At 43.1% G+C, this 10,514-nt stretch overlaps 1 protein-coding gene across 1 annotated transcript; it reads right to left on the bottom strand.

The window, feature by feature from the left end:
• Positions 1–237: 237 nt before the first annotated feature.
• STOM (stomatin) lies at positions 238–9,982 on the bottom strand. The gene is made up of 7 exons (XM_072352714.1): positions 9,791–9,982; positions 6,767–6,870; positions 5,855–5,927; positions 5,388–5,470; positions 2,997–3,200; positions 2,431–2,565; positions 238–1,334 (listed from the first exon to the last, which is right to left on the bottom strand). Exons 1-7 carry the CDS (start codon positions 9,840–9,842, stop codon positions 1,140–1,142), a joined length of 846 nt encoding a protein of 281 aa, XP_072208815.1. The 5' UTR covers positions 9,843–9,982; the 3' UTR covers positions 238–1,139.
• Between the last annotated feature and the right edge of the window lie 532 nt (positions 9,983–10,514).

Below are 10,514 nucleotides of genomic sequence, written 5' to 3' on the forward strand. Positions count from 1 at the left end.
ATGCAGACTTTTAACTCTACTCCCGTTTTAATCTTTAATGACATTTACTGAACAGGTACAAAATCTGAATGCAGTTTATCAGACTTGTACCTCAAGGCTACGTGCGCTGAAGATTCTGTGTCTGGCATTAAGTGTAACCCTTTGTATCACAACTGACAGCACAAGTCTGTTCAGAAGCAGCACTGACACATGAATCATTAATTTGTTAGGTATATAAACAGCACAAAACCTCTTGTTAAACACCCCCCACTAATTACAGTTAGGGAAGCATTTATTGGACCTGGATAAAGCACAGCATTTCAAGCACGTTTAAAATTAGAACAAGAAAGGAAGTCTATCTGCAAACAGGAATCAGGGTTATGGCTTTTATTTTTTTCCTTTGAATGGTTTTTTGAGAAGATGTACAGATAAAAGCAGACCCAGTAACTTTCAGTGCTTTCAGAGTCATAAATCTACACAGGCATAGCAACAAGAAGCATATTGTACCATTAACTACAGCAAGCCTACATCATTCCTGCGTGGCAGAACAGAGGTGGAAAGTTCAGTTTCAGTAACATTGGCTAATAACTGTTTCTCATGAACAAGGAACTGCTTTAGGAAGTACGAGCCTGATTTTCACAAGTACGCAGTGTTCTCCTACATCAACTTCCGTTGTTTTTCCCGGTATAAGCTAGACAACAAATGCATACAACAATCAGATGACTTCATCACAGGCAGGTACACCCTAAGAGAATACAGTTAGGGCTGTTCCACTTCCCTAACAGGACTATGGACTATTATTAAGAGGAATACTTCTCTTTCCAAATGTTGAATCATCTAACCTTTGCCACAAATAGTTTTATATGCTATTTGAAAATGCAAGGTTACAAATAATTGGTTTCTCATCTAGTACAGCATGGATACATGCTTAAGATCATAAACTGCTTCTAATTTGGATCAGTTTTCAATTCCAAGTGTTTTGATTGTCCACATCCACAAACATTACATCAGTATCTTAGCACACACAGTATAAAAAACAAAGAGGTTCCTCAGCATTCCCACTTTGCTAATATTGCCTTAAGCTATAATATGCAGGCAATTCTATGCTGCAGACAATTACTGCTTGCAAAAGAAAAAACCCTTTCTTCCTCCCACTGCAGTTAGCGTCTTGCACCTAACATGCCCTGCATCATGTCTATGGGCAACGGAAAGACGATGGTGGAGTTCTTTTCTGCAGCAATGGTGTTCAAGGTCTGCAAGTAACGGAGCTGAAGAGCAGCAGGGGACTCCGCAATAACCATCGATGCCTCTTTCAGGGCCCTGGAGGCATTCATTTCACCTTCAGCTGCAATTACCTGGAGAAGCAAAATGAGTGAAATGGAATTAATTCTGATGCAATAATTAGCTAGAAGTATGTCAGATAACTTCAGTCATAGGCAAAGACACTGCGTATCATTTTAATCCAGTGCCCTCTCCTACTGCCTTTTTTCACTGCTTCTGCCTTTCTCACATCTAAGGAACTCTAGTTTCCCTTGAAGGTTCTCTATGCCTGTTTCCTATTCAGTATCAGGATGCCAGTGTACAGAAATTGGACTCTAAGTCTTGAAAATGCAACAGGTGAATTCATTCAAATCTTCAAAGAATTCGTGCTTCTTTTCACACTGCCTCCTAAAAACAGAAGGTATCCCCATGTATCTGAACAGAGCCTGATAGGTGCACGATGCTTCTCATTGGGAAAACACCTTCTGATTCCTCCATTCCTTTTAAACGTTTGCTCATTAGGGACAGATCTGTAGTCATACATTTTTATTTACAAGCAGGGATTTTCTGCATTGGGACAATATATATATATATATATATATATATAAAATATATATTATATACATATGTATATAATATATATAAGCATTTGTAAATATTCTTTTAAACTCCAGAATAAATAATAAAATCAGGAAGTAATTAAACTTCATAAACTAATCTACAAGCTAATTTTAGGCTCATTAAAGATCTTCTCCTGCAGGTCAGCTGAAGGCTGACAAAATGAAGTTTTACAGCTGTTTCATTTCTCCTATGAAGAAACAAAACAGAAAAACAACGAACTTCCCATAAACCAGGGCTGGTCAGGAAAAAAGCTGGAAGGAAGTCTGGCTCCTAATTGACTGCCGTCTCCAGCTAATAAGCTCAAAGTTGTTCTGCTCGTGATTTGTTCTTGTAGTAAAAACGTGGGATTCTGCATTTTTAAATGAAATCCCAACTGCGTCATTCACGATGAAACACAACAAGTGGCTGGACCCAAATCCACAACAATCCTACCCTGCGTTCCTACTTTCCACAACCCAATATGGAAAAGAATCTTCATCCTCCAAACCACCTCATTAAGAAGTTCTTCGTGAAGTGGAAAAAAAACAAACACCAAAACCCGCCACAAAATCCACACGTTGCTGCCGTTACCTTAGCTCTTGCCTCCCGTGCAGCTTCAGCTTCTGCAGCCATTGCTCTCTGCAGCTGTATGGGTAATTTCACATCCTTGATCTCCACACGTTCCACCTTAATGCCCCAATTATCTGTAGCATCATCAAGTGTAGCCTATGTAAAAGCAGGACAGTTAATTTCAGCCACGCATGGCTGCAAACAAGCGTCCAAATTTGAAGAAAGACTCAAACCAAATGAACTGTCTTAGAGTTTCTGCACTTTCTATTTAACAATTTTTAGTACTTAGTGGTGTGCTCTGATGATTATAAAAGCACAGCTGTTGTAAGCAAACACTTCAAGCTTGATCAGCACGTGAAAGGAATTCTGGTGTGTGATTTCCTCCCCTCATCCATTACTGTTTTACTCACCCATTTTTATTACACCGAGTACCATTCCAACAGCCCTACTCGGGGTTTTGCCTAAAGCTCCAAATCAAAACTTGGTTTACCACTTTTAAGGTAAAATTAAGTCCTGACCTCCAATTTATCAGCAGGATCAATGCACAACTGATTGTTCAATGCCTCATACTTGCACGTTGCTCATACCTGCATGTTGTGTGCAATTTCCTCACGGTCAGAGAGAATCTCAGAAAGGTTTTTGGTCCCCAGAACATTCCTCAGAGTTGTCTGTGCTAAGAGACGTGTGGCTGAGTCAGCATTTGTGATATTTGCCACAGCAAGGGTAGCGTTCTGAACTCTGTAGTAAACCACTCCGTCTACATTAACTGTCACAGAGTCCTTGGTCAAGATCTAAAAAGCAATGGGAGAAACACGTAATAATTACATATAACTGAACATATATTTGTTTATATGATGATAACTACATGCTGCTTCTACTGGACAAGAGCCTAGTTTTTTTTCCCCAGGAAAAGCAATGCCATGAAAGCCATGTTTTACATATGTTTTATACGTGTGTGCTGCATATCAACACATCTACATAAGGATGCACAGACCTTTCAGCCTTGCTCTGTCAAGCTAAGATTAAATATGATAGCAGAATGCTCCTCAGTTCCACTAGCTTTGCCATGGTGTTATTTCTGATTCACTTCTTTGCACTCACAGAGGGATTTGCAATTCATAGGTGACAAAAAAAAGTATTCAGAAATAATTTACACCAACATACATATGATTTCACCTGGGAAACTTCAGCCTTCAGTAAGACTTATAATATCACATATATGAAAGCAGCAGATTGACAGGAACATGAGAGCTTACGCATAGAGAAGGACCAAGCTAACAGGAAAGACTCCAAGGACATTAGCAATCCAAAAGGGGTGAGTAAATGCGACCATTCCATTCAAAGTATGTTGAAGTTCAGGATATAGACTGGAAATATAAGAGAGGGACTGTTTTTGTGTTTCTGTACAGGGAAAAGAGGCTAGCAGTAAGGATCATGGCAAATATAGGACACGAGTGATTTTCACTCTTATTTAACTTCAATCACGAGACTATTGATTTGGCAAGACGTGTGCAGGTGTGTCAGTTTATAAAACAAGGGCAAAGCAGGCAAGCTGTTTAGAAAGCAGGTGAGGAAAGAAGAAGTGTAGCTCAGCTGCACTTTCAAACAAACATCACAAACAGTTTCCCGTACCCCAAGTGTGGATGTAGCTGAAGGCAATTCTCAAATACTGATTATTCCACGGGAACCTTGGAATGGTCAATGCTAGAGACTTTAGCACAGCATTGGCTCTGTTAAGTTAGTTGACTGCATTGCAAAAACTTGGTAATTAAAGGGTGAAACAACGCACATGCCCATGCAAAGAGGTGTTCTAACCCTGTGCTAGAAGATGAGGATTGTGTTACTTGACAAGAGTGGTATGTGTGAGACTTACCTACTTTTTCCTCTGTTTCCACAGTCTGCTTCTTTTAATGGGCTTTTGCAATAGCATCAAGAAAGAACGAATAGCATGCACAGAAGTCATGCTCTAATAAAAACCTGTTTTTACTTCTACCTGTTGCAAACAAGGAAACCTGAACCCACAAGCTTAATTTAATCAAGTCAAAAGAAAAAAAATATGTAGGACTTCACTAATAGCACATCAGCAGCTGCAACCACATCGTGCCTGCCATTGATTAGGTTTCTACCAATTACCCTTCAGAGTATGCTGTGACAGCTGCCATCTGTCTAAATCTACAGCTAATGACGAGCAATAAACTGACTGGCAAACATGACAGGAAACAGAAGCACCAGGCAGGTTGCTTCAAATGTCTGTCTTGAAAAACACACCAGATACACAGCGGGCACAGATAAAGGCAGCAATATACCATCACTCATCTCAACATTGTTAGAAGGCTCATTTTGTGTTCTTTTATGTCTGCTGGCATCGCTTAATTCAGTTAGATGACCTGTTGAGAGATTCTGCTAAGAAACTGAGATGTCCAAGTAAAACGGGACAAGAAATTAAATACATTTTTGTATTTTACAGCCTCCAAGCTGAAAGATATCAGATGAGATGAGGTGCAGGATGTCTTCATGCATTCCTGTACATAGTAGGACACAGAAGCAGCACATACACAAAACCTACATATGAGAGTAGACCACTGAATTTCTAGTATTAGCACTTGGTAATGCTTTTGTGCCATTATTTTAGCTACTTCATACATCCAGATTAGTTGGCATAGGAAAGATCACTGAAGGATGTTGCATGTGGTCTGGCAGCCCTGAACCCAGACCTCTCCCATTCTAGCTCTTGGGCAGTATTAGGTTGTCTTGTTTGATCCCTAAAGGATCATTATTTGTTATCTTCCAGAGATCTTATTTTACTGAACAATCGCACTAAAAACTATATTCTTCACAGTGTTTTTCACAGGTACAAATAGAAGCAGTAAGTCTGCATTAAAATTATATGCTACCCAACACTGAGAGGGGGAAAGGAAAAATAAAGTGCAAAAGTTCTGCAAACACTTCAGCAGAAACAAAGGCAAGTGCAAGCTCACCTCTTGGGGTGGAATATCAAAAGAGATGGTCCTCATATCAACTTTGATGAAGCTGTCCGTGCAGGGCAGGACAAAAAAGAGACCTGTAAAAAAACATCCATCCAAGAAGATGCGAGAATAGATCATTAAAATTGATGGCACTAGCTGTGGAAATAAGCCTAAATCCAACCTCTGTAGCTGTATAGCTCTTTGTAATGAGCTCAGCAGTGTGTTTCCCAGTGGCTTTCATGCCAGGATAAGATTTGAAGAAAATTATGCTGAGAAGCCTCAATTTATTCAGCTCTAACTAAAGAGATCTAGGAAAGGCTCACAGATAATTAGTTTACCACCTTCTCCCTGTAAATAACACATCCTATCAATAGAAGTTACAAACTGCTTGAGAAACCCCAGCCTAGCATCTGTAGGCAGCCATTATTTTGCCAACAACTCAATTAGAACAAAAATTAAGACTGCTCTCCAGGACGTACCCGGTCCCTTTGCTCCTCCTTTTAAGATGCGTCCAAGTCTGAAGATGATGGCTCTCTCATATTCCTTTATAATCTGCAATAACAGCTAAATGTCATCCATGGGTTTCCAGAAGGCACATTGTGGATTACAAACTACACATGCTAGTCTTAACACAATCTTAAACCTCATATCTAATGTGCATTACATTTTATTTCTATATTGGCTGCTTTTGTGTATCTTAAGACTAAACTTTATTCTTAAAAAGCAAACAGCAAAAGGAACAGTAAGAAAAATATCCCAGGATAAATATTCTTCAGACTACAGAGCGATCTGTCAACAGCAGAAGCAACAACACTTCTTCTGGGCACGACCAAGCAGGCGCTGAAAGCGGCTTCAGGAATATCCTGGCAACAAGAAAACACAGCACTGCAGGTGTGACACAGCAGAGATTTTCCACCTGTAGTTCTGATGGGGTGAGTTAACCAAAACCAAGCAGGAGTTGTAACCTCATAGCTGGAAACTGGAAACATCAAGCTCTGAGTGATCACAAATAGCGCATTCTCTATGAATCTATCACATGCACAAATACAAGTACACAATCATATTTATATTTACATGTACAGAGAGCTCCTTAAAAATTATTTTTGTTTTTAAAGAAATCAACCCTTAGAATTATTCTGATATTCCAAACCAGCTCATATACCGACAGTGACTGGGCAGACATTGTGAAGATGACAGTGCAAAACTTCCTTTATGACTTGAAGGTTATGAAGGAAGTTATGAAGGAAGGTTATAAAGCATTGAAGTACAGTGTTGGGGTTTGCCACAGCACAGGAAAAAAAATGGGCTTCTTTGTGTTTAAAATGAATGGTATGATCCTGCATTGGGAAGCACCTGCATCACTTGAAGTTTGAATCCGACTTAAGTTTTACCTTTATGCACATCCAGATTGATACAGGAAATGTAAGAACAGTGAATAAAAAGGAAAATATCACCAGGATCCATCCACACACACCAAGGCCAGTGTCAGCATCACCTGCAAGAAAAGAGCAGGAATGTTCCAACTTTTAAGATGAAGAGCACCTGTTAAGGAGAACACCCGCAATGGGATTTTCCTTTTGCATGAGCCATTAGTGCTGTTACTCCTGGGACCCAACGCATCAGGTTTAGATCAAGTCAAATGAAGAGCCCAGTTCTGCTTTCTTTTGCGCTACTCCCTAAGTTGCACAAGATGGCCGAGGAAAGGATGTGGTTCACGTAGCACTGGTACAGAACAAAGCAAGCACATCTCTACCCACCCCTTTAGCTAACATGTACAAAGACAGACTCTCAGATCCGCCTTCTTCCCCAGGCCCTCCAGCACAATGATCAATAGGCAGCAATAGAAATCCCGTTCCTTTATCAAGGATGGAAGTCAGAACCACACTTGCTTCAAAAGCAGTGTGATGGGAATACCCCATGAGCTGCCTGGCAACAGGACAGTGACATTTGATTTGTGTTCCAATTATTGGAGATGCAGATCCGAGAAAAGCACAACAAAAATGGCAAAGTATAAGAAAGGAGTCTCCAAGTGTCCGCAGTTATTCTAAGTAGCACTGATTTCATTATGAAGCAAAATGTTGATTCTGAAAGATACTCATTGATTTTAACAACTGCGGGTACACACGTAGTTGTGTCAGGGTGTCTATGACTGAATGCAGCATTAGCAATGAATGCACCGGGTAAAGAGGGAAGTGAGACAGGTGAGTCATTAGATATCAGTAATCTGGAAAGCAAAGAGCTGCTTTGTGAACTGAGATCCACAGCATTTGACTGAAGTAAAAAAACAAAAGTCATTGATAGAACTAGAAACCAACAACAAAGTTTCCATTCCTCTTCTACACAGCTGGTTAAACTCCGTGCCACGGAGCTGCTGCAGTAACACTGAATGTGGAGGTTCTGGAGACTGAATTCTGCCTATAAGGCATCAGGAACTTGGCAGTTATTCAGAACTCCCAGAGGCCATCAGTATCTTCTCTGTAAGTTCATGTGCCCCGGTAATAACCCTCAATAAAGCACGTAACGTCACGTGCCATTTAAAGCTCCTCTATGGAAAGTTACCTACACACACTGCCCCACAGTTTACAAGTGGCTTCCAGGTATTCTGCACAAGTCAAGGAAAGGCGTTATCTGTATGATACGTGTTGGCATTCAGCATTGAGCAACACCACTAAACATGTTACTGAAGAGCAATCACCTCCCATTTTGCAACAGGGTATGACCTAATTGAACACTGAAAGCATGGGACACTATTGCAGAGAAAATGCCTGGAAACTACAATAACGAAAGGAAATGACAGTCAGTGATGGTTAACTATTAACTGTAGGGACAACGTATATTAAGAGAAAAATGCTAGTGATGAAAACAGCTCATTTGTAGTGTTCTATCGCAGCCATGAAGAGATGCTCAAACCCAACAGAGGCAGACCAGCTCCATCCCCCCAGCACTTCTATGCACTTGTATCCATTTTCAGCTCTACCTCCACAATGTGAGCTCTCTCTTGCTTGATTTTCTATACTGTTCTATACCCCCACAGCTTCACTTCAAACACTCCCCACTTCCTTCACCCTGGCAATAGTCTTGCCCTTTTATTATCAAGATATCCAAAACTCACCCTTGGAATTCAATCAAAGAATCTTATTTCTGAGCAGTCTGCAATAAATTATGTACATCTTTCAGGAAATAAACCACAAGGAGAAAGAAAATTAAAACCAATTTAATCGAATTAGCCTCGGACCCCCCTGAAGGATTCCTGCTGCTTTAGCAAGGAATAACGCCTTGGCTCATCAAACAGGATGGCAGTTCGTGCCAGGAGGTGAAAGGGGCAGCTCTCCCATGGCTGCTCCTGGTGTGGAAGAAGTAATTTCCTCCTGAGACTACACAGTGTGAACAAACACGCTGCTGTGAGACAGCAGGAACGTGTACGACTGCCAGACACAGTGATGGGAAAGGCCCTTCCTCCACAACCATATAGCAGACTCAGAGCACAACACTTACGGGAACTGACTGCACTCAAGGCACAAACCACCATTACCACTACCTTAACTACAGGGGTCTGCACTTGCATGCTGCCACCTGAAATCCAGGGTAGTGTGAGAACGACTGAGCGGGGTTATCGTATGACAGTTATTCAGCTGCTCGCTAATTAGCAAACAGTGACTAATACTTCTTACAGGAACTCTTGTTTGTTTCAGAGCATCTCGAAGCGTTTCCTGGGGGAAACAGCCAAAACGATTTTGCCTAATTGCTCAGAGTTACATCCAAAGCCTGCTGAGTCCTTAAATACTTCACCCTGACAATTAGAGTTTGGCCTCCGGAACAACACACAGCGGCACAGGAGGGGAAAGGGCTGCAGGGCACAGTCGGGATCAGAGCAACCACTGTCAGATATTAATAACGGGCACAGAATGAAACGCAGCCCGTGCCCAAGCATACCAGAGCCATGCGTGTGCCATTGGGGCCCACACGGACCCGCAGTTATTTATACCACAACCGGGATTACCGGATGGTGGTCGTACGAACTCACTTCCTTCTCGTGTTGCAGCGGGCACAGAAAGCTCCGGCTGCGTTATTTCAGGGCAACCCCTGCGAAGCTTCACACGAGCGGAGCACCGCGCAGATAAACGCACCCGAACCGGGGGAGCCCACCGCGGTGTCCTCCAGCCCCGCGGCCGCACTGAGCGGGGCCGGGGCTGCGGGAGGTGATGCCGCTGTACCCGCGGGGGGGGGGGGGGGGGGGAACTTTGGAGGAGAAAAACAGCGAAGTTTGCCGAGCGACGAGCGAAAAAAAGTAGCGATAGTAAAAAGGAATCAACATCGAGTCAAACCGAAACTGAAAACCGGAGTGCGGCTCTCGGAGCACCGACAGCCAACTCGGGACAAGATCACACCGCAGCGCCCCGCTCCCGTCCCGTTACCGTGCAGCCGCTGCTTGGCCTTCGCCGCTACCCCCGCCTCGCAGTCCGCCATGGTCGCTCCTCGCTCCTCGTGCCTCTGCCCGCTCCGCGCCGCCCCGCCCCGTCCCGTCCCGTCCGTGGGGGCGGACCGTCAGGGTGGGACCGTTGGGACCGTTGGGCCACGCGCCCCCCTCAGCGGTGCGGGCAGCGAGGGCTGAGGGGGCTGTTAGGGCGCACAGTGCAGGGAGAGGGAGATCCCGTGCCTTTTTTTCTCTCCTTGCTGCCTGTAGGTCTGCCAACAGGTGCTGAGAGTATCTCCGTGATGAGGGACGAAGGAAGGATGTGCTTGAAATAGGAGGGATGTGTTCTGTGCAACCGCCGAGCTGTGGAGACCCGCTGCCGTCGGTGCCAAGTTTGGTAGTGGAAAGCCCAAGCCAGTGCCAGTAATGAGGTACAGTGATTTGAATATGAACTGAGCAGTACAGGATGTATCGTTATCGATTTACATTTACATCGATTTACATTTACATGAGCTCCAACTCACACCACCCTTTTATTCCGTGGTTCTGGGATCATTTCAGTGCCTCCTCCCTAAACCAAAAAGTCCACAACCAAAACCTTTTATCCCACACAAAGCTGGTGACCTCACTTAGAGCTCTAATAGCGACGTTTCATGCTTACATACATCACCGTTTGCTCGAAGAGGAGACACCCTCCTGAAACCCTCCCCTTTTAGATGCCCATC

This window comes from Excalfactoria chinensis, chromosome 18, assembly GCF_039878825.1.
Source record: "Excalfactoria chinensis isolate bCotChi1 chromosome 18, bCotChi1.hap2, whole genome shotgun sequence".
NCBI lineage: Eukaryota > Metazoa > Chordata > Aves > Galliformes > Phasianidae > Excalfactoria > Excalfactoria chinensis.